Genomic DNA, 24,729 nt, shown 5'->3' with positions numbered 1-24,729 from the left:
TTTGCTAGTTGTCTTGTGTTGCTGCTTCTTCACCAGGTCAACATCTCATTTTTAGGTATGCCTGGTGATGCTTTGGGCCTGTGACTCGATCTGCCAAGTCTACCAAGCATGGCCTTTATTGCCTTACCTATTCGTATGACTGCAAAGTGTGTATAAGAAAAGGAAAATGGTTGTGGCCACATTCGCAGCAGATAGATTAATGTTTCTTTTCTGTCTGAACATACGGGTACTACATATGATTGATGTGAGGCCCTTCAAAGTAATCAGGCACTTTGACAGTACAGATTGCAGTAATCTGTAAATATACTACCCTTCATGCGAAATGTCAACAGTGTCCAAATGTGTGGTATACAAATCTTTGTCACACGCAATCTTGACCACGCCATTGGTCATTGCACATTGATCCTAGTCATCTCTGTGAAGCAGAAATAATAACACAGTTGACTTTTAAAGAGGTGCCTGAAGGCTACAATTCACAAGCAGAATCCAAGATCTCATAGTCTACACAAGGGCAAGGGGCTGATTTCCTCTTCCGTAGAATGCTGCCTTTCTTGAGTTACGTGGGAGTGGGATAACAAGGTACAGCAATCATACAACACTTACAAGCTCCTATCATATTTACACAACATGGCGCATGCGAGATAAAGGTTGACATTTTTTATGTTTCTGCTGTTTTGATTGTGGACTAAAATGAGAAAAGAATCGTTAAACAACCAAAGATTGCTGCATTCTTTAAAAGCAAGTAAACTGACTCTCATTGTAAGTCAGGATTGTTTATGCAGTTGCTTGCTAAGCAGGAGTGAAAGTCTGGTTTGCAGATGAGCTGGAACTATGGGGGTGTGTATGAATGGAGCGTTGTCTGGCAACAAGGTGCTGATTGGCCCCTGGAGCAGTGATCAATCGTTGCTGACAAAGGTCTTCCTCTGATTGGCTCCAAAGGCTGGATCTTTCAGGAGATGACAGAAAAACCAGACCTGCAGGAAACTGTGACACTGACATCTGTATTCCTCCCCACATTGGTTCATGAACTCTGCCAGAGGCTGTTAACTTCTGGCTCATGCTGAGCTTTGGATTTTAGTGGTATCTTGCAAACATTTGCACTTCTACTGTACAAGGGATCTTTTTGCCAGAGCAGGACAGTTAATCCATTTCACAACAAACATGGTGACAAATCATGGAATCCCTACAATGCAGATAGAGGACATTCAGCCCATCGAATTTTCACCAACCCTCTGAAGATCCAGCCTTCTCTCTATCCCCATATTTGCTATTGACAATCAACCTAGCCTGCACATCCCCTAGACACCAAGGATAGTTTAATATGGCCAACCCACATAACCTGCACATCTTTGACTGTGGAAGGAAACTAGAGCACTCAGCAGAAACCACACAGGTAAGGGGAGAAGGTACAGGCTCTACACAGGCAGCCACCCAAGGCTGGAATTGAACCTGGGTTCCTGACACTGTGAGGCAGTAGTGTTAACTACTGAGCCGCCATGGCACCCCATAACAGAAGGTAGAGTTTCACCTCCATCACTGGGTTTCCTGAGATACAAGGCATCATTGATGCAGCTTTGTTGGATCGGTTGGATTGGAGCAGGAAAGGTTTTCACTCCCTTGATGCACAAATAGTTTGTGGTCACAACAAGAGCATCCTGTAGGAATTTGCTCACATTCTCAGCAACTGTCATCCTTTATCCTCCATCAGTCCATCCTGCCTCAGATTGTCACTCTTAACCCATGAGGGGACAAGGCAAGTTAAAATAAAATCACAGGATTATGCTTCTGAAGGTCTAAAATAATGATTAGAGCAGAGAGCTGTCAGAATGGATATACATTGTTAAAATTTAACTTTGATTTGAATGACAGCTTCCCTTTTCACTGGCTTTAGTTTGAACTATTTTTATAAAAACAGATCAACAAACATTATAACTCTGCTATGCCAGGATGGGATCTGGGCTAAGCAGGAGTTAGAAATAGCTCTGTCCGACTGGTGTGCTAGTTCTCCAGTTAGAATCCTATAGTGTGGAAGCAGACCATTTGGCCCATTGAGTCCACACCAACCCTTTGGTGAGCATCCCACTCAGACCCACCCCCTACCCTGTCCCTGGACTAGGGCTGCATTTCCCATGGCTTAATCCACCTAATGTGCAGATCTTCGGACTGTGGGAAGAAACCAGAGCACCTGGAGGAATTCCACACAGATGCAGACAGAATGTGCAAACTCTACAGTTACCCTAGAGTGCAATTGAACCCAGCTCCCTGGTTCTCTGAAGCAGCAGTGCTAGGCCCCACGCCACCCCTAGTTTGCCCGACCCTATTTTCTCATAGGTGGGATTGATAGTATTGGTGATGACAGGAGTAGCCATGTTAAGCTGTTATAGAGGCACAAATGCTATCCTCCTGAGAGAGGACAACATATTTGTGCAAGAAGAAGAAGCAGCTACTAGCTGCTCTCCTGGGGTGACAGCTCAGTGACCCCAGTGAAGCAGAGAGGTTTGGACTACTGTGAGAGTCCCTTTTAGTATTAACATCTAAATCCATGATGGCAGCAGTATGGTAACAAGCACAGATCATTTTTATTTTCTAATCGACCTGTTTAGATATATTATTACACACCTCTGGAGCAGTTGGGAGTTGAACTTGGGGCTGTCTGGTTTTGGGTAGGGAGACGATTGCTGCACCACAAGAGGGCGATCAACACAGCACTAAATGCAATAGTCTAACCATCCACAGCAGTGCTCCATTGTCAGGTGGCTCTGACCACAACTATTTGTGCATCAAGGGAGTGCATCAAGGTGGCTCTGACCTGTGTTGCAATGGAAGTTGCAATATAAACTATAAGGTGTTATGACATGAGTAGGTCAAGTGCTGTAATGTAGTTTACTAGTATTTCCACACTGGAATGGATATGCTTCCAGGCTCTGCATTCAACCCTGTCCTGAATTTAAGGCTGGATTCTTCCACGAATCAGATTAAGTGTCAGTCCTTTATCATCCAACACGTTTTATTGTTCTCCCTTGCTCTAAGCTGGCACTGGTTGTTCACACAAGATACTTTGAGGATCTAAAAGCAAAAGTGCAAACGAAGGGAGCAGTTCTAATCGATCCATGCCTTTAGCCAAGCCCCTCAAGTACTCCAGCCTGGCTCGCAAACTGCTTTGACAAACTGATCCTGCATCAGAAGGCTATAATTGCATTCATAGGTCAAATGTACAGTCTGTGGGCTGTGAAAGTGCTCAAGACAAGTTTTCCCCAGACTCATAGGAAGATTTGAATTTTTGCATCCTTGGCAATTAACAAGCTAGCCTGTGCTGTTTTAAGGCACATTTCCATTAATACATAATCATCATATCCCCAACTTTTAGTTGTCTTTGAGGGCACCAACCTTATGCATTATACTTGGTGTGATGACAGGAATATATGGTAATCCTGTTTTTGCATTCCTCATAGTCCTCATTCCTCATTCTTTATTCACTCCTATCTAAATGAAGCTTCTCCCTTCTCTAGTAAAGCCCAACACCCTCAATTTATGCATCTTATTCCACTTTTCCACCTCTCCAATCCTACTGTATTCATTGGTCCCAGTCCTGTACAGGTGCAGACTGTTCCTTTCGAGTAAGAATGATTTTCCTTCACTGCGTGGCTCACTCTTTTACATCTCTCATCCCTCTCACTGGAGGAAGAAATATTAGAGGAAACACGAAAATATTTCAGTTGACCACCCTGAAAATAAAGACAAGGTCCTAATTAATTAGGCAAGGATTTTATAATATATTTTGGAAATGTGTCACAGCTGAGTATAAAACTATTTTTAATTAAGATTTACTCCAACTACCCAAATTCATATAAATTAAAAGACATAAATGTCTAAGTCTGTTGTGGACAGATTATGAGCAATAACCTTGCCTGACTGGCAAAGGCAGTCATTAGTCCAATACTCCACAATGATACTTAATGAGGGGAACACAGGGATGATGAATACGTAAGAGATGGTTGCTGAGAGCTACAACTTTCCTGCCTCATCTCTTCTCGGTGGCAAAGCATTCACAAATAAACCAAATTTCAACATTATTTTTATCTCTCCTGGCACACTCCGTTGGTGGTTACTCTGAAACTGATTTCTGTTATTGACAGTCAACAAAGGAAAAGATCAGAGATAATGGGAACTGCAGATGCTGGAGAATTCCAAGATAATAAAATGTGAGGCTGGATGAACACAGCAGGCCAAGCAGCATCTCAGGAGCACAAAAGCTGACAAAAGGAAAAGATCACTTTGTATAGACTTGTGTCAGTTCACACATGTGCAGATACAGGCCTGGGCACTGCTGCCTTTTGTGAAGGACTTGCATCGTCTTGCAAATGATTTGTTCTATCTTAGTCTTTGCCTGGTTATTTTGTTACTAACTTTTCTTGATTTAAAAAGTATTAATTAAATTAACTCTGGAAAGAGTTTGAGAATCTTGAGATTTTTGACTGTTAACATTAAATCCCTTGAAGTGGGGAAGGATATGTGATCAGTCATCAAGATGTCCTGAACAATCAACATATTAGAATATAACTCACTCAGAGATAGTAAGAACTGCAGATCCTGGAGTCAGAGATAACACAGTGTGGAGCTGAAGGAACTCAGCAGGCCAGGCACCATCAGAGGAGCAGGAAAGTTGACGTTTCGGGTCAGGATTTTTCTGAAGAAGGGGCCCTGACCCGAAACATCAACTTTTCTGCTCCCCTGATGCTGCCTGGCCTGCTGAGTTTCTCCAGCTCCACACCTGTGTTATCTGTTAGAATACACGTTTGGTTTGTAAATGTCTACCTTTGTTATTCACTTAGAAATCATACAATTTACCTGAAAATAACATTCAACATTTACTCTTTCTATACTGCAAATTATTTCTTATTCTCCATTATAATCTTTGACTGAAAACCCATTTTTATTTTCTCTATCCCCATATACTGAGCCTCTGACAATATGGCCGAGGCTATGGAGTAAGTTGAGAATCACATTCCTGAAAGGCAGTCCTGCATTTCACCCCCACAAGAGCACAATATAATTTTCAAAGGTGGGAGTGGGAGAGACGGGAAGCTTACTTGCCTTGAATTAACAGCCTGTTTGAGGAAACAATGGCCTACTGGTATTATCCCCACCTACTATTCCAGAGACCTAGGATAATGTTCTGACAATCTGTTTTCACATCCCACCATGGCAGATGTTGGAACTTGAATTCAACAAAAATGTGGAAGTAAGGATGTAATAATGATCATCAAACCATTGATGGTTGGTGGAAAAGCCCACCTAGTTCACTAATATCTTTTCCTGGTCTACATGTAGTTCCACAATCCACAATATGGTTGACTCTTACCTGCCCTCTGGACAACGAGGGATAGGCAATAAATGCTGGTCTAGCCAATGACACCCACATCTGAGAATGAAGTTAATATTAGGATTCCATTTTCGTAAGCAATGACTGATCTTTCCGGGGTATGCTGCAGTCTGGTTGAGCTGAGATCAATTGTTCAACCCCAGAACCAGCCTTATCTAACCTGCTATAAGTAAATATTGTAATGCTGTGCACATGTTATCAACATTGGAAAACATGATTCATCCTGCCCTGGCATTGTGGGAATGTTTGGCCCATTCTTAGGGCCAGTGCACTAGCACACTCCAATTGAAAGTGGATCAATTCTATGTAAGGAACCACAGAAAATAATCATTACAAAGGATAAAAATAGGTAAGGAACAAATAAACAAAAACAGAAATCCCTGAAAATCTCAACAAGCCTAGCAGGATCTGTAGAGAGAAAACAGAGTTAATTTTTTGAGTCAAGTGACCTTATTTTAGTTCAGGACCTGAAATGTTAACTCTGTCTTCTGTCCATGGATGTTGCCCAACCTGCTAAGTTTTTCAGTGATTCCTGTTTTTGTTTGTTTCAGATCTCCAGCATCTTCTGTTCTTTGTTTTATTTCAGGAACAAATACATTGGACATGGAGAAAGATAATGCAAGGCGAACTCTAAAGATCTGCAGATGTAGCTACTGTCCTAATGAGCAGGTTTGAGAGAGAAATAACATCTGTATTTGTAATTACCACCTATCATGGAGAAGGCACTGCACAGTATTAGCAGTTTTAGAGCCCTGTCAGCAATTCACAGTTTATGACCCTGTTTAGTATTCTGTGCTTCAAACTAATTGTTGTTGTATAAAGCGAAAGGTTTATTGTGCTTGTAGAAAATACTTTAATTACTATTTAATATAGTTTAATCAGTGCCGACGGTGCTAATCTGAAAATGATCAAAATTACTCATGTTGAGCTGAAATGTGCAGTAAATTAGTATGGATAAAGCTGCACTTAATGATAGTTTCTAGCTAATTACAGTTACAATTGAGAATCGTGAAAAAGCTAATTCCCATTTTGTCAAGAGAAAAAGTTAGTATTTCAGTAATGTCTTTTAACATTCCTCAAAAATCTTGCAAAATGAACATACCTGATGAATTACTTTGTTGTAAAGCGGTAGGCAAAATCATCAGGAATTTTGCTATGACAAGGCCCCAGAAATAAAAACAGTATGGAATGAGTTACAGCAAGTCCTCACTTAAAGTCCTCACTAGCAGAAGTCATAACTTCAAGAGAAATAACTTTAAGTGAAACACAAGTTCCCATTGGAATCAATGCTAAAAATGGAGATAGGCTCTGTAATGTCTTCTTTATCAGACAAAATGCATTAGCGTTATGTCTTCTATAAAGGTGACATATTTTACATTGCTAAATTCTTATATTGTTAAATGAAATTGCATATAGCATAAAATAAATTTTAAAATGCGGAACCACAAGTCGAAGAGTTGGGCACAAGGTGGTGTTGTAGGTCATGTGGGTAATCCATAAAATGAATCTTTTAACTCTCCAGACATTATAGCTTTCATTAATTTACCAAGATTAGATGAAAACAATGTTAAATGTTGCAAATATTGCCTCTTTTCTGCTACTAATTTCTTTTACCTCTTCAGTTACATTAGTCACTTAGTCACTTGTTATTTCTGTGAAGACTGGCACAAAGTAATTGTTTAGTTTCTCGCCATTTTCCCATTCTTCTCTCCCGACCTGTAGTGGGCCCACTTTTATCTTTGCTAATCTTTTTCCTTTCACATGTTGATAGAACCATTTACATTCTACCTTTATGTTCATTGCTAGCTTACATTCATAGTATCCTTTCTATTATTAATTCCCACCAATATTTGCTTCTCCTTGCTGTTTCTTACCTCGATCGAAATTAATACTACATCTTGATCCTTCAATCAAAGATGCTATTTTACCAGTATCCTGATAATTGAGTCATAAAGACTTGAATGGCCCAACCGATAAAGGGGATTGTCAAGGGGATCAAGGGTTATGGGGAGAAAGCAGGAGAATGGGGTAGAGGAACTTATCAGCCATGATTGAATAGCAGAGCAGACTCGATGGGCTGAATGGCCTAAATTCTGCTCCTGTGTCTTATGATCAAACTTTCCTCATGAGTCAACCTCTCACCCCAGGAACCAGCAAGGTCAAAATTTTTGAACTGCTTCAAATATACAAGCATATTCTTCTTTACGTAAGGATACCAAAATTAAGCAAAGTATTCCAGATGCACATTAATGCCCTGTACCACTGTAACAAGACATCCCTATTTTTATCCTTGCAATATCTGCATGCTGACTTGTTGTGATTCATATACAAGGACTCAGAGATCTTCCTGTAGTGCGGAATTCTGCAGGCTCTTGCTGCATTTAATAACATTCTGGTTTTCGATTCCTCCTGCCAATTTGAAAAACCTCACATTTTCATGTCAGACTTCTTCTGCAATTTTTTTTGTTCTCCCACTCAATCTATCTACTTCCCTTTGCAGATTCTTTGTATCATCTCCCCAACATGCTTTCCTACCTACTTATGTATCATCAATAAATCTGAGTACAATTTAGTCTGTCCCCCATGATTTATTAAAATAGGTTGTAAGTAGCTGTTGTCCTAGCACCAATCCCTGTGTTATTTTACTAGTTATAGTTTGCCAACCTGAAAGTGAGCCAAGTCTCTGGTTCCTGTCCATTAGCTAATCCGCTATCCAGACTAATATTTCATCAACTTCACCATGAGAGTTTATTTTCTTTAGTCAGCCTTTTCAAGTGTCTCTTGAAAATCCCAGTGCGTTACAACTATTGGTTCCCCTTTATCCATCGTATTTGTTACACCTACCAAAAAATCCTGTAGGTTGTCCCTTTGACAAAACTATAATGACTCTAACTGATTGAATTATGACTTTCAAATGTCCAGTTATTCCCTCCTTATTAATGGGTTCTAGCATTTTTCTATTCACAAATGTTAGACTAACTAGCTTTCTGCCTCCCTCCTTTGTTGAACAGGGATGTTACATTTGAGATTTTCCAAACTTTTGAGATGTAGGGAATTTTTTAAGATTATACCCAATGCATCCACTATTTCTGCAGTCGGTATAGGTCATCAGGCCCGGGAGACTTGTTGGCATTTTGTCCCATCAGTTTTCTCAATACTTTTTCTCTAGTGATAATGCTGGTTTTAGGTTCCTCCTCTTTTTTTTCCACTGTTCTTGAGACCTTTTCTATGGCTACCGTGATGATATATACAAAATGTTTGTTCAAAGTTCAGTCATTTCCTTACTTTCCATTATTAATTCCCATTCCTGGGCTCCTTATAATGGTTAGTTATAATATGGAGCTTGTAGATACTGTTGTCAGCCTGGAAATGGTATTTGCTACTGACAATCTGAGAAAGGACTAAATGGTTTCTCTAAAAAAAACACAATAAAAGATCACTTCTGAAGAATAGATAATAAAATGTGAGGCTGGATGAACACAGCAGGCCAAGCAGCATCTCAGGAGCACAAAAGCTGACGTTTCGGGCCTAGACCCTTCATCAGAGAGGGGGATGGGGGGAGGGAACTGGAATAAATAGGGAGAGAGGGGGAGGCGGACCGAAGATGGAGAGCAAAGAAGATAGGTGGAGAGGGTGTAGGTGGGGAGGTAGGGAGGGGATAGGTCAGTCCAGGGAAGACGGACAGGTCAAGGAGGTGGGATGAGGTTAGTAGGTAGCTGGGGGTGCGGCTGGGGGTGGGAGGAAGGGATGGGTGAGAGGAAGAACCGGTTAGGGAGGCAGAGACAGGTTGGACTGGTTTTGGGATGCAGTGGGTGGGGGGGAAGAGCTGGGCTGGTTGTGTGGTGCAGTGGGGGGAGGGGATGAACTGGGCTGGTTTAGGGATGCAGTGGGGGAAGGGGAGATTTTGAAACTGGTGAAGTCCACATTGATACCATATGGCTGCAGGGTTCCCAGGCGGAATATGAGTTGCTGTTCCTGCAACCTTCGGGTGGCATCATTGTGGCAGTGCAGGAGGCCCATGATGGACATGTCATCAAGAGAATGGGAGGGGGAGTGGAAATGGTTTGCGACTGGGAGGTGCAGTTGTTTGTTGCGAACTGAGCGGAGGTGTTCTGCAAAGCGGTCCCCAAGCCTCCGCTTGGTTTCCCCAATGTAGAGAAAGCCGCACCGGGTACAGTGGATGCAGTATACCACATTGGCAGATGTGCAGGTGAACCTCTGCTTAATGTGGAATGTCATCTTGGGGCCTGGGATGGGGGTGAGGGAGGAGGTGTGGGGACAAGTGTAGCATTTCCTGCGGTTGCAGGGGAAGGTGCCGGGTGTGGTGGGGTTGGAGGTCAGTGTGGAGCGAACAAGGGAGTCACGGAGAGAGTGGTCTCTCCGGAAAGCAGACAGGGGTGGGGATGGAAAAATGTCTTGGGTGGTGGGGTCGGATTGTAAATGGCGGAAGTGTCGGAGGATAATGCGTTGTATCCGGAGGTTGGTAGGGTGGTGTGTGAGAACGAGGGGGATCCTCTTGGGGCGGTTGTGGCGGGGGCGGGGTGTGAGGGATGTGTCGCGGGAAATGCGGGAGACGCGGTCAAGGGCGTTCTCAATCACCGTGGGGGGGAAGTTGCGGTCCTTAAAGAACTTGGACATCTGGGATGTGCGGGAGTGGAATGTCTTATCGTGGGAGCAGATGCGGCGGAGGCGGAGGAATTGGGAATAGGGGATGGAGTTTTTGCAGGAGGGTGGGTGGGAGGAGGTGTATTCTAGGTAGCTGTGGGAGTCGGTGGGCTTGAAATGGACATCAGTTACAAGCTGGTTGCCTGAGATGGAGACTGAGAGGTCCAGGAAGGTGAGGGATGTGCTGGAGATGGCCCAGGTGAACTGAAGGTTGGGGTGGAAGGTGTTCTGAACTTCTGAAGAATGTTGTGTCAAGAAAAAAATTAACACAATATAATTTTTATGAACCAATGCAATATCTATCAAAATCTTTAAAAATAAATTCCATGATTTTTTTTGCGGCCATCTAACATCAAAACTTTATTAACCACCTGTGGTTTTTCAGATAGGATTTATTGCCAATAACTTTACCATTTTCTGTGTTCACTTTAGATCTGTTTTAAGGTGGCAGTGATGTGAGAAGTAGCAATACTATTTCGAATATCAAACATTTATAAAAAAGCTGTTTGAGCTGAACCACTTGTAAATTAGGTTTGGAAGTGCAATCTTTAAAGCCTAACTCAGCAAAACCGTTAATTAAATAATGCTGCGAACTGCCTCTTCATTTCCTGAGCGTGGGCCCTGTCGCACCAGTTAGGCAACTGTTACTTGCTAGGCCACATATGATGCAGTGTGAGATTGTTTCAGTTCAGATTACATGATGAAAGCAAACAAAGTGTGTACGCTATGTTTTAAATCACTCCCTTTGAATATTACTGTCTGATGGTGACCAAAGGATTCTCCTTCGCAGTCTTTCCCTTCCCTGAGGTGTTGTGACCCTCAGGTTAAACCATGACCAGTTGTGTCTCTCCAATGTGCCAGGAGACTTATGGTCTGGTAAGATGATGGTGACTTTACCTTTCATGTTTCCCATTTGATTTAGCTTTTAGCTAGATTATAAATGAAACATATATATTGTCTCACAACATTATGCAACATATTTTGCTGCAATCTAATTTGCTTATAAAATATTCATTTTGGCCTGGGGAGATAGGAAACAGAACAGTAGATGTCTCTTCTGTTGGTGTTGTCACTTTGTATCAGAGTTTCTTTCATTTTTGTGAACTGAAAAATGTGAATCGAAATGAGGAAGGAGAAGGACCTTTGTAGAATAGACAATACTTTGAGGTAATGACCTCATTTTGTCTCTTCGATTTCATCCTTTGTTCATTAAGTTTAACGGCCTCACTTATTGTCAAATCAGGTGCAATTATCTGACAGCAAAATTCCACTGGCCTGGCTCAATGATTTAAACCTTAAACCAATCCTACTGAAACAGCATGAGAAGTAATTTTTCTCATTGTCTATCCTCAGCTGCTCGTTTCGTGTAACTCTTGTATGCTAGCTGTTTCCATTTTTAAGCATGTTCCAGCCAGTTATCTTTATATATGGTTATCTTAGAGTTTCTACATAATTGTTGTTACTGGTCCAAACAAAGATGCAATATTATCATAATAATCTTGTCATAACTCCTGAAAGCTTTTGACAAGGTTCTGCATGGTAGACTAACTAGTAAAATTAGATCACATGTGATTCAGGAACAGCTTGCCAATTGGATACAAAATTGGCTTTATGGTGGGAGACAGAGGATAGGAGTGGACAGTTGGCTTTTCGGGATGGAGGCCTGTGACCAGTGTTGTTCCACATGGATCAGTGCTGTGTTCACGTTTGGGTGTCATTTGTATGAATGATTTGAATTTGAATTTGGGGGGAGTGATTAGTGAGTTTGTGGATGACACCAAAATTGGTTGTATAATCAATGGTTAAAGAAGGTTGTCTAAGATTACACAGGGATCTTGATCAGTTGGGCCAATGGGTTGAGGAGTGGCCAATGGAGCATCATTTGGATGAATGCATGGTATTGAATTTTAGTAAAATAAATAAACAAGGTCAGAACTTATACAGTTATTGGTAGGGCCCTGGGTGCTGTTGTCAAACAGAGAGACCTAGGGGTTCAGGTACATAGTTCTTCGAAACTTGCATCACAGGTGGTTAGGGTGGTAAAGATGGTATGTAGCATGCTTGTAATCTGTAACTGGGCTAAACACATTGCTGCCCAATATCTGGAGAAGTAACAACATGCTCCAGTGATTGTACCAGAGTACCTTAACCCCGAGTACTGGTTACTGCATAGTATTTCATGGTGACACAGGACTTCTGTCTCTGAAATCAGGCTGAATAAACAGCATGTTAAGCACTGATGCTGACTTTGAATCAATAGGTGAATGAAGCACATTAGAAATATGAATGAGCAGTTCCATTTAATACAGCGATGACATATATTTTCCGATAGCCCCTCAATAAATGAAAACAACAAGCATCTTCCTCTCAGAGATAATGGGAACTGCAGATGTTGGAGAATCCAAGATAACAAAGTGTGAAGCTGGGTGAACACAGCAGACCAAACAGCATCTCAGAAGCACAAAAGCTGATGTTTCGGGCCTAGACCCTTCATCAGAGAGCATCTTCCTCTCGCAGTTCAACTCAATATTCAATCCTCTAGCAATACTACTACCTCAGACCTATCCATTTATCCAATTGAATGAGAACTTTAAAACCGCTTAGCTTCACATCTGTTGACTGTACCATATCAGTACATAATCTACTTTTTCAAAAACTGCCACTTCAAGCAGTTGGATGAAGAAACTTGTTCAACTAATTACCAATCACTGAGGACTCTAACCATTTGAGACTTGTCCGTCTTTTAAAAAGAACTCAAATTTCTGTCAAAGTCCTCATCACTTGGTGAGTGTACTTTTTGGTGTGCCATTTGGAAACTTGTAGGGTCTTCTTGGCTGCTTTTTTCTTCCACATTGTGCAAATCAAATCCTGAAGAGCAGCATTTTGGAGAAGCTAGACATACTTTGCCAGTGAGCTTTACTAGGATTTCAAATAACTATCACTTGAAGCCATTCTAAATTGTGCCTGAAGAAAATTATGTGTTGCTAGACAAATCGCTTTCTATTAGAAAGTCTACGCTCAGCCCTGAGATAGCAAATTACATACCGAGTCAAACATCACAAGAACACAAGGCAGAATAAATATTCAGCACAGACAAAAATCCATTTTAGCATTCTGTCTACCTCTTTCGTTCTATCAAATGCTTTTTGAATATGCATTTAAAATGTGTATTTGCTTAATACTTTCTGAGGTTGCCAAAAGCCATGAAAACAGGGCATATTGTTAACCTGCAAATGAGAAGGTCAGGACTACTAGATGGCTGAAGCTCAGGCCCCATTTATTTTCAAGCAAATGCCCATCTTACAGCATCACCGAATTCACAATCTGATATTTAAAAAAAATGTCCTTGTAAGCATTTTTCATGCGATGAACTGATTTCTTTCTAAATTGATCTCAATAAACAGAAATTGCTGGCTGGATTCTATTAAACTGGAAAACTAACCTGAAATTGATGGATGAGCATAAGAAAATGGGTACTGCACATTTAGCAGAATGATTGTAGTAGGTGTAAAATAAATTGTTTTGGGGTTTTCAATATTTTTCCGATTAGGAACACTACTCCCTCGTTGGGTTTTGACTGAAATAGAACTGACTGCAACTCCAGTGAATTTGCAAGATCTAGGATGATGAGTAATTTGAAAGTTCAGACCAAATATAGCAAATGCCAATATTGTACAAACCAGCATCTAATCTTTTTTATGTGCTTCAGCTGTATGTTGTGTTGTTTAATTTAAAGATGATAAATTAAATGTGAAAATTGAACTTAAAAGCATATTTGCATTTTTATTTCCCTGCAGGTATTTATGAGCCGACATTTCTTATATTACTGCAGTGAACCTATCTTGGATGTGAAGATTGCGTTTTGTCAGGTGTGTGTTCCTTACAGGTAAACAAGGTACAGTATTTGTAGTATCAGTTTTCCATTTCATTTCTGTCTCTTCTGCGATACATGATTAAAACAGATGTCTGGTGTCATCTGAAAGATGAAGCATAGCCTTGTTCTTCCTGTCATACCATGTATTGTAAGATGAAACTTACAATGTTCTAAAAAAATCTTGAGGCTTGCAAGTAGAACATAGAACATAGAACAGTACAGCACAGAACAGGCCCTTCAGCCCACAATGTTGTGCCGACCATTGATCCTCATGTATGCACCCTCAAATTTCTGTGACCATATACATGTCCAGCAGTCTCTTAAATGACCCCAATGACCTTGCTTCCACAACTGCTGCTGGCAACGCATTCCATGCTCTCACAACTCTCTGCGTAAAGAACCTGCCTCTGACATCCCCTCGATACTTTCCACCAACCAGCTTAAAACTATGACCCCTCGTGCTAGCCATTTCTGCCCTGGGAAATAGTCTCTGGCTATCAACTCTATCTATGCCTCTCATTATCTTGTATACCTCAATTAGGTCCCCTCTCCTCCTCCTTTTCTCCAATGAAAAGAGACCAAGCTCAGTCAACCTCTCTTCATAAGATAAGCCCTCCAGTCCAGGCAGCATCCTGGTAAACCTCCTCTGAACCCTCTCCAAAGCATCCACATCTTTCCTATAATAGGGCGCCCAGAACTGGACGCAGTATTCCAAGTGCGGTCTAACCAAAGTTTTATAGAGCTGCAACAAGATCTCACGACTCTTAAACTCAATCCCCCTGTTAATGAAAGCCAAAACACCATATGCTTTCTTAACAACCCTGTCCACTTGGGTGGCCATTTTAAGGGATCTATGTATCTGCACACCAAGATCCCTCTGTTCCTCCACGCTGCCAAGAATCCTATCCTTAATCCTGTACTCAGCTTTCAAATTCGACCTTCCAAAATGCATCACCTCGCATTTATCCAGGTTGAACTCCATCTGCCACCTCTCAGCCCATCTCTGCATCCTGTCAATGTCCCGCTGCAGCCCACAACAGCCCTCTACACTGTCAACGACACCTCCGACCTTTGTGTCGTCTGCAAACTTGCTGACCCATCCTTCAATTCCCTCGTCCAAGTCATTAATAAAAATTACAAACAGTAGAGGCCCAAGGACAGAGCCCTGTGGAACTCCACTCACCACTGACTTCCAGGCAGAATATTTTCCTTCTACTACCACTCGCTGTCTTCTGTTGGCCAGCCAATTCTGTATCCAAGCAGCTAAGTTCCCCTGTATCCCATTCCTGCTGACCTTCTGAATGAGCCTACCATGGGGAACCTTATCAAATGCCTTACTGAAGTCCATATACACCACATCCACAGCTCGACCCTCATCAACCTTTCTAGTCACATCCTCAAAAAACTCGATAAGGTTTGTAAGGCATGACCTACCCCTCACAAAGCCGTGTTGACTGTATTTGATCAAGCCATGCTCTTCCAGATGGTCATAAATCTTATCCCTCAGAATCCTTTCTAACACCTTGCAGACGACAGACGTGAGACTTACCGGTCTATAATTGCCGGGGATTTCCCTATTTCCTTTCTTGAAGAGAGGAATTACATTTGCCTCTCTCCAGTCCTCAGGTACGACTCCAGTGGAGAGCGAGGATGCAAAGATCTTCGCAAGTGGCGAAGCAATTGCATTTCTCGCTTCCCAAAGCAGCCGAGGACAAATCTGATCCGGGCCTGGCGACTTGTCAATCTTAATGTTTGACAAAATTTTCAGCACATCAGCTTCTTCTATCTCTATCCATTCGAGCATGCACACCTGCTCTTCAAAGGTTTCATTCACTACAAAGTTCGTTTCTTTCGTAAAGACAGAAGCAAAAAACTCATTTAGGGCTTCCCCTACCTCCTCAGGCTCCACACATAAGTTCCCTATGCTATCCCTGATCGGCCCTACTCTTTCTTTGACCATTCTCTTATTCCTCACGTAAGTGTAAAATGCCTTTGTGTTTTCCCGGATTCCTTCTGCCAAGCCTTTCTCGTGCCCCCTCCTGGCTCTCCTCAGACCATTTTTGAGCTCCTTCCTTGCCTGCATGTAATCCTCTCTAGCTGAACTTGACCCTAGCTTCCTCCACCTTTGCTAAGTGTTTAAGAAAGTAATGAAGAGCAACTAAAAATCTGATACAGAGGGGAAAGAAAATAGGAGGGTGAACTGGCCGGAAAAATGAACCTAATGGCTAAAGCTTTTATAAATATATAACAAAAGAGAGTAACAATAATTACATCGTCCAGAATGGCAGAGACAGGAGAAATTATCATGTGACATAAGAAAATGATGAACCTGCTGAACACATATTTCGGGCTGGATTTTCAAATGTCAGTGGTGGTGGAGAAAGGGGGCGGGAATGTGTGTGAGCACAGAATAGAAATAGTGATTTTGTAGAATCCAGCTCTGTGCATGTAATGTGATTTTCAAAGAGCAGGCAGAAAGGGGAGCTGAGAACTTGCTATTTCCAATTCACTGCTGGTTGAATTCGTTGCTGAGTTCATCACAAGGATTCCTAGGAACACTTTTAAATGTTCATTCAAGAGGAGCAGGAAACACTGGGACATGTCAGGGTGAAGTAGACCTGAATACAGTGGTGAGGGATAATGGTCAACGAGGTTAAGATTTGGAGAATAATGCTTAGCTGCTCCAACCAGTGCCATGGAGTTACTGTCACTCGTGTTGAGACCCTTGTATTTGTGAACAATGACTGTTGGGGAGGAGGTCTTGTGATGCAATGGGTAACATCCCTCCCTCTAAACCAGAAGATCTGAGGTCAAGTCCCACAGCAGCACTGTTGGCCAAGGAAGGCGTGTTTCTAGAATGGCCAGGTAGGTTGGGTATCACCTTCCAAATCTCTTGAACATAAAGCAGGCAGTAGGGGTGAGGAAAGCTTCCCACTCAGCCTACTCCTACTCAAGAAATTGGAGCATCCACCATTGCTGTCCATATTGTAGCTCCAGGTTATATTGCGAAGATAAAGACCATGTTTCAGCTTTGGGAGGCATGTTGGCTCAGTTGCCACAGTTGGTGAGGCTCATGCCAACAACATGGCTCAATCCCTGTTCTGGTTGAGGTCAACCTGGTCTTTGCCCTACCTGTTGTGGAAATCATGGCGCTGTGGGTCAGATCTGACTTTGGGTTGAGATTTCAAGATGAAATTAGTGGGTCTCCCGAGGATGAACTTCAAAAGAGGCAACCTCCTGTGTAAGAGGAGAACAGTGTGGGAAGGAAGGTACCACCAATGACATTGGGTTTATGGCCTAATAGCCAGCTATCTCAAAAAACAGAGAGCCAATGTTGCAGGATATTGAGCTTCTCCATGCAATGGTCTCGGATGTTTGTACTCTGGACCATAATGATCTGATTCTTCGTTGCTCTCATGGCAGTTACCCACTTGCAGCTTGCTCTGTTCATCTGGCTGCTCATCATATTATTGAGCAGACCATAGATGTCCTATTCCAGAAGGCAAGGGACGATACCCATTCTGACTGAAGAAATGTGACTTTGGTAGAACTGGCTTCTTAACTTGGTTATAGTTTGGTCGTAAGTAGATCATTAATACTGAACTGAAATTCTGACCTAAGAAATCTGACTGATAGCTGCATCTTCATAGGTCACTGCAGCAATTTAAAGAAAATAAATCCAATTTCAAACCTCTCCAGTGCCACCATTTTGAATGAAGGCTGGTTAACTGGATTACTGTTGTGTGCCTACAGTTTGTTTTATTTCCCACACTTCCTTTGGGACATGGGAGGATGTATTCTATGTAACCAGTGTGATTGAATTAGATGTATTATTTAATCAGTCACCATGACTCTCTGTGACCCAGTGCAGTAGTAAGCCATAAACTTCACATCTTTTGATATTGGGTCTGTGCTTAGTCAGTTGATTGAAACTGGGGCAGTAATTGGATATTACAATTGATTTCAACATCCCTGGGTGCGAAAAGGAAATTTATCTTCCAGTACATGCATGTACGTGAACGCTGGGTGGGCTCGGACTTCGAGATACTCTGTACAGCCAATTACCTTTCTGGCACTGACACAAGATGAATGTCTACCTGGGAAGAACATTTTAAGACCTGTGTTTAATTAAACAAGCACCAGCAAGAATCATTGGGACTTATTTGGTGAAAGAATAAGACAGGATTCTGTGCTCATGAGATGTGCTTCTCAGGAATTTGCATTAGTTTTCAATATGTTTTCAATATGTTATAAAATATCTTCTAGCTCAAAGGTAGGGACACTACCACTGCACCACAAGAGCCTATTGTGTACTGGTTTTAAGTTTTCATTTTGGTCTCAATTGCAAAGTTATCCTAATTTACATTTGCCAAGAGGTGCCAACACAGGCACTTGTGGCCTTAGCATTCAAATGCACACTAAATAAAACTTTCATGGGATGGTCTGTGTGGTCTCAGTGCAGTCAATTCCCCTGAAGGTATGGAGTGTGCTGGCTGACATGCTGCAGAATGACTTGGGGACCAAGTTAGAGAGACCGTGGGTTCTCAGACAAAAACTGGAGCCCCTGGTGGAAGAGATTCAGAGAAGAAGGGATATTCTTGTACCCACTGGAGAAAAGTGTCCACCTCACTCTCCCCTGCTGCTCCTAGGCAAATGTTGTTCTTCAATTCTTCATGCAGAATGAAGGGGATTTGTAGCAAGGTACTGATGACCTAATCCTCCTTTCTTCTTGTGATTCCTAACAAAGTACTTAACAAGGCCAAGTGGCACAGCATTTACTTTGTTTCAGAAGAAGTCCTCAGGGAATTCCTGGAATAAATGTTTAGAAAGCATTAATGACATCTTGTCAAAGTATCCCAGAAAATACCTCAGGGAGGGTGTTCATCACTGCTCCCCTGTTGTTTTTAACCTCCTTTCAGTTATTTATAATGAATATCCTTTTTTCCTTTCCATTTTAACATGTAGCTATTACATTAAACTGAGACAACCTGTTCAAAAATGGAGGAGAGCCGATTCCAAGATTTCATTTTGTGAAAGAAAGGAGTTTTATTACTCAAGAAAAGGAACACTCTCTTTCTCTCTCTCTCTGTCTGTCTCACACTCCCCCTCACTCTCACTTACTCTCTCTCTCACTCACTCACACTCTCTCTCTCACACACACACACTGGCTCTCTCACACTCACATTCTCTGTAAATCTCAGGTTAAAGTCAAATGGTGAATATGAAATATTGATCAGCCATGTTCACAATTATAACAACATCCGATAATATCTTTAAAATTTTGAAGTGGAAATGATTTGTTTTGCTGTCAATCAGCTGGGCATAGGTAGAGGAAACGATTATTTCAAGTGCTGACATGACAATAAAATACAGTGAGCCTCATTGATGAATGCAAGCGGGTATTTCTGTAGCAATCAAGATGCCCTGCAGAAATTCACCAAAGCTCCATAGACAGTAAGTTTTAAACCCACGATACTTCAATCTAGAAGGACAAGGACAGCAGATACATGCGAGCACCACCGCCTGCAAGTTCCCCTCCAAGCTACTCACCTTCCTGATATGGAAATAAGTCATCATTCCTTCACTGTCACTCAAACAAAATCCTGGAATTACCTCCCTAATGGCATGGTGGGTTTATCTAAAGCACACGGGCTGCAGTGGCTCAAGAAGACAGCTTACTACTACTTCTCAAGGGCAACTAAGGATGGCCAATAAATCAGTGAAGTTCACATGCCATGTTTTAAAAAAACAGTGATAACAATTTGTAGAGCTGGATGAACACAGTAGGCCAAGCAGCATCAGACGAGCAAGAAAGCTGACATTTCGGGTCTGGACCCTTCTTCAGACCCTTCTGGACCCATTTCTGAAGAAGGGTTCAGACCCGAAACGTGAGCTTTCCTGCTCCTCTGATGCTGCTTGGCCTGCTGTGTTCATCCAGCTCTACACCTTGTTATCTCAGATTCTCCAACATCGGCAGTTCCCACTATCTCTAAAAAATCAATACCATTATGATCTGCAACTACTTTTAATTAAATGTCTTGCTGTAAATCAGAATTTGAGCGAGGACACCACTACATTTACTATGGAGGCTCCTTAGCTCCAAAAGCATCCAAGGAGAGTCTGTCTCAGTGTCACCTAAAGCCAACAGAAGAATGGAAGAAGAAGATATCTGTTTGTACAATGAAACCTATATGAATGGGAAAAATTGCTTAGAATCATACAGAGTACAAAGTAATATTCACTGGTTTAACTTTGAAAAATATTAAGGCTATTGGCTTGCTCACTGAGCTGGCTGGTTATGATACAAATGTTTTGTCAGTCTGCTAGGTAACATTGTCAGTGCGGCCTATGACGAAGCGATGTTGTTCTATGCTGCATGGTATTTATATGATCCGGTCTGTTAATTTGGGCTGTGTCATTTCCGGTTCTATTCTGCGTGGGTTTGTATATCTTGTATAGAGGCTCTTCCTTCTTCCTGCATAGTTCTAGCGTGTTGTAATGTGTTGTGGCTCATTTGAATAGTGTCCTAACACAGCTTTGTTTGTGGACGTTGGGGTGATTGCTGTAAAATTGAGGATTTGGTCAGCGTGGTTTGCCTTCCTATATACTGTGGTTAGGAACTCCCCATTGGTCATTCATTCGACCCTGACATCTAGAAGCAGAAGTTGATTGTTGTCTTTGAGACAGTGAGAACTGCAAATGCTGGAGTCAGAGACATCACAGCATGGAGCTGAAGGAACACAGTAGGCCAGACAGCATCAGAGGAGCAGGAAAGTTGATGTTTTGAGTCGGGACCCTTCTTCAGAAATAGGGAGAGGGCAGGGAGCTGGGAAATAAATAGAGAAAAGGGGTGGGGCTGGGGAATGTGGGTGAGATGGTGATAGGCGAGTGCAGGTTGGCAGTGGTGGAGATTCATCAGTGAGGTGGGAGGGACGAATAGGTGGGAGAGAAGATGGACAGGTTATGTCATATCAACGAGGTGGGGATGGGAGGGAGGGTTGGTGATGGGGTGAGGCTGAGCTTGGGGAGGTATTGAAACTGGTAAAGTCCACATCGAGACCATTGGACTGTATTCTCCTGAGGTGGAATATGAGGTGCTGCTCCTCCATTTTCGGGTGGCATCATTTGTGACACTGGAGGTGGCCCAGGATGGACATGTCACCCAGGGAGTGGAAAGGGGAGTTAAAATGGTTCGCAACAGGAATGTATTGTCATTTGTCATAAACTGAGGCCAGGTCCTCCACAAAGCAGTCTCCGAGTCTCCGCTTGACTGTTGTTTTCCTGTTCTCTTGTAAGTTTGATTCCGGTGAAAATGTTGTTGATGAGATGGTGTGTCTCTTCTGACTTGGTGTGTTTAGTGATGATAAACATGTTGTCCATGATTTGGATCCACAGTTTTGGCTGTTTGAGGGGTAGTGTAGTGCCTTCTAGTCTATGCATGACTCTCTCTGCAATAAGTCCTGAGGTGGGTGACGCCATAGGTATCCCACTGATTTGTTTGTGTACTTGACCATTAAAAATGATGTGTGTGGTGAAGTATAGGTCCAGTAATCTGAGTATGTTGTCCTTGCTGATGGAGCTGTTTGGAGTTGGTGTTCCTGCTGTATCAAGTAATGTGGCAAGGGTTTCTTTGGCTGGTGGTATGTCAATAGACATGAATAGTGCTGTGACACCAAAGGCTACCGTAATGTTGTCGTTGTTGATTTTAATGTTCTTGAGGTGAAAAAATTCCTGGATTGAGTGGATGGAGTGGGGTGATCCATCGGCCAGGTGTTTCAGTCTCTATCGTTGGCCCTTGGCCAGTTTGTGTGAAGGTTTGGCTGGTAGGGAGACTGATCTGAGGGGGGATAGCTGGTTTGTGTGCTTTGGGGAGTCTGTAGAAGCGGGTAGTGTTTGAGCCTCCTGGTTTCATTTTCATGTAGTCTGCCTTGGTTATTTGTCCTGATTTTTTAGTCTCTTCAGAGTTTGGGTGATCCTGTCTGCAAGCTGCGGTGTTAAGTGTTGGTAGGTGTGTGTATCTGAAGCAATGCCTTGTGCTTTCACAATGTAGTCTGGTTTGTTCATAATGATGGTCATGCTTTTGTCCGCTGGTAGGATTATGATGTTCCTGTCTTTCTTGAGTCCTTTGAATGCTTTTCTGCCCGATGTGTTGAGGGTTTCCATTCATTCCTCCAGTTCAGTGTGGGGATTATAGTTTGTCTGATGGCTTATTGTGTTTCATCTGTGAGTCCATTACATTTAATGGCAGCTTCCAGAGCGGCCATGAAGTCTGTTTTGTTCACGTCTCTGTTGTTATTGTTCAGACACGTATTAATAGAGCGCTTTCTTGGTTTCTGTAAGTGGTCTGCTGCATAGGTTACTTATCCATGATTCTGTTTTGTTATTGTCTTGTCTTTGTGGTGGATCAGTTTGGTAAGTTTCTCCTGTATAGTGTGTTTCTTCTTTGTTCTGGTCGTAAGTTGTGTGATGGTGAAGGCCTGTTCCAGGGTTGTAGCGCATTGCTGGTCGGTGGTGTTTGGGTATAATGAGTTTGGCATGAAATTTCTCACTCGTACTTGTAGAGTTGGTTATGGGCATCATTGATCATTACCCATAGCATTCTCTTGGCCAATTTGTTCAGCTGTTTTGTGTGCCTGTGGGTGGTTGAGTGGAGCTTTGTGTTTAATGCTGCAGGATAGTACTTAGTTCCTGAGGAATTTGTGGAGAAAGCGAAATTGTCCAAGGGTAGTGCTCAGTCAGTTGGTGAAGGTTTACCATTGTCAGACTACTTTCAGTGTGTTGCGCCTGTAGGTGTTTAAGATTCTTGCGAAGATTTGTAGCTCGGGTTGTGGATGAGTTTGTGGGCTTGCTTGCTGAGCTGGCTGGTTATCTTGCAGACATTTTGTCACCCTGCTAGGTAATATCATCAGTGCGGCCTCCGATGAAGCAATGTTGCATTTGGAATTTATATGATCAGGTCTGTTAAATTGGGTTGTGTCATTTCTGGTTCCTTTCTGCATGGGGTTTGTATATGGGTCTAATTCCAATTGTTTGTTGATTGCATTACAAGTCGAAAACCAGGCCTCTAGGAATTCCTGTGCGTGTCTGTGGTTGATTTGAGCTAGGATGGTCGCACTGCCCCAGTTAAATCAAAGGCCTTCATTGTCCCAGTGCACTGAGATGAGGGAAAGTTTGTTGTGCCACACTACGACCCACACTCACAAAGACCAAAGACCCCATACCTATGACGTACAGGACCAATGTAGTTTACAAAATGCCTTGCAATGACTGCAACAAACATTACAATGGCCAGACCAGAAGGAAACTAGTCATCAGGGTACATGAACACCAGCTAGCAGCAAAACGACATGACAAACCTTCCCTCATGGGGAATGACTTTGACAGTTATTCTGTTTCCTCAGGTCAATGATGGCCTGATCTAGAACCATTTATTGATTTTAGAGTTCTTTGAGGTTTATGGCTGTTTTGCTGCCTTGTCCTCCTCAGGTATAGTCCATATCCACCAGAGGATGTTGGTACATCTGACCTCATTGGTCATTTCATTGTCTAGAGATCTGTTGCCTCTGAAATGAGCCAAAACTTGTAACAAATCCCAGCATAGGGAATTGTCACACATGTTTCTGCACCTTGCTAATTCTTAGCCTTTTGAGAACATGTGTTTGCTCTCTGTCATTGACTTCCAGGGCAGTGTTTCCCAAATTTAAAATTCTAGTTTTTAAATCTTTCCATTGCCTCACCCCTTCTCGTTTCTGAAGCTTTCTGTCATACCTCCAATCTTCTGAAATCTGTACATTCTTGTAATTCCCATCTCCTGTGCAGCCCCATTTTATGTGCCTTATCTCTGGTAACCTGCTTTCCTTAAATGCTGAAATTCCCTCCATAAACTTTTCAACCACTCCAGTTGTCCCTCTTCATTAAAGGTACTTCTTAATTTCAATCTCTTTGACAAAGCTTGTTGTCTGTTGTCCCAAAATCTCTTCAGGTGATTCAGTGTCAATTTTCCTTCCAATAGCACTCCTTTGAAGCACCTCAGGATACTTTACTCTGTCAAAAATACTCTATGAATGCAAGTTGTTAGTTTTGGACAGAAGTTTCACATATTATAAAGCACCAAGGACGCTCTTCCAAGTAATGTAGACCCAATGTAGCTGAATCTTATTGTTTTTCTGAGGGCCCCACCAGTCGCCCACAGTCTTATAGCTGGAGACTGAAAGAATCTGAAAGAAAATGTAAGGTTCTCCTTATTGCATCATTAGTTAATGTCTACTAACCTTAACAGAGATATGTTTAATTAAACTTTATTACGCTAAAAGCCCATTCTAATTTAACTGGAACAATCAATCTTCGGAATGGTAATGTTGACAACCCGATTAAAAATACAGCACATAATAAGTAGTTACTGTGGATCAAGGTGTCACTTTACAGTGCTAATTCAAATTTACCGAACATTAATAAAGGCAAATTCTTGGTTGGGGAAGAGTAATATGAGTGTTGTGTCAACTGAGAATGTGATAAACCATTGTGGATTACGGAGCAAATCTCTAATTGGACACTAACGGCATAGGATGATACAATACAGAACGCTTTCAAAGTGGGATTCCACTGATGGTACGTGTGTGCTGTTGTGACATTGAGCATTCTAGTATACTAATCATCTCTTCATGTGAAGAAAAACACAATGATTGCAGTCGTTTGGGCTTTGAGCAGCCATGTAATCTGGGTAGCTACAAATCTGCAGGCTGTTCTACGTCTTTCCACATGTTTGCTTCCATTACCTTCAGCCCAGAAGCTACTGTCCATAGCATTT

General features: G+C 42.1%; 1 protein-coding gene across 7 annotated transcripts in view; it reads left to right on the top strand.

The window, feature by feature from the left end:
* mapk10 (mitogen-activated protein kinase 10) overlaps positions 1 to 24,729 on the top strand; it is a 207,955-nt gene that overhangs the window by 45,996 nt on the left and 137,230 nt on the right. For 5 of the 7 annotated variants that reach the window (XM_059646328.1, XM_048532782.2, XM_048532791.2 and 2 more), the window contains one exon: positions 13,846 to 13,917. In XM_059646328.1, coding sequence (XP_059502311.1) covers positions 13,846 to 13,917 — 72 coding nt within the window. Of the gene's footprint in view, positions 1 to 13,845; positions 13,944 to 24,729 lie in introns of all 7 variants that reach the window. The other 2 variants (XM_048532819.2, XM_048532809.2) reach the window with 2 other exon arrangements.

The sequence above is a fragment of the Stegostoma tigrinum genome, chromosome 1 (genome assembly GCF_030684315.1).
Source record: "Stegostoma tigrinum isolate sSteTig4 chromosome 1, sSteTig4.hap1, whole genome shotgun sequence".
Classification (NCBI taxonomy): domain Eukaryota; kingdom Metazoa; phylum Chordata; class Chondrichthyes; order Orectolobiformes; family Stegostomatidae; genus Stegostoma; species Stegostoma tigrinum.
The sequence above is the reverse complement of the archived record's forward strand: the minus strand, read 5'-3'. Positions and strand labels throughout refer to the sequence as shown.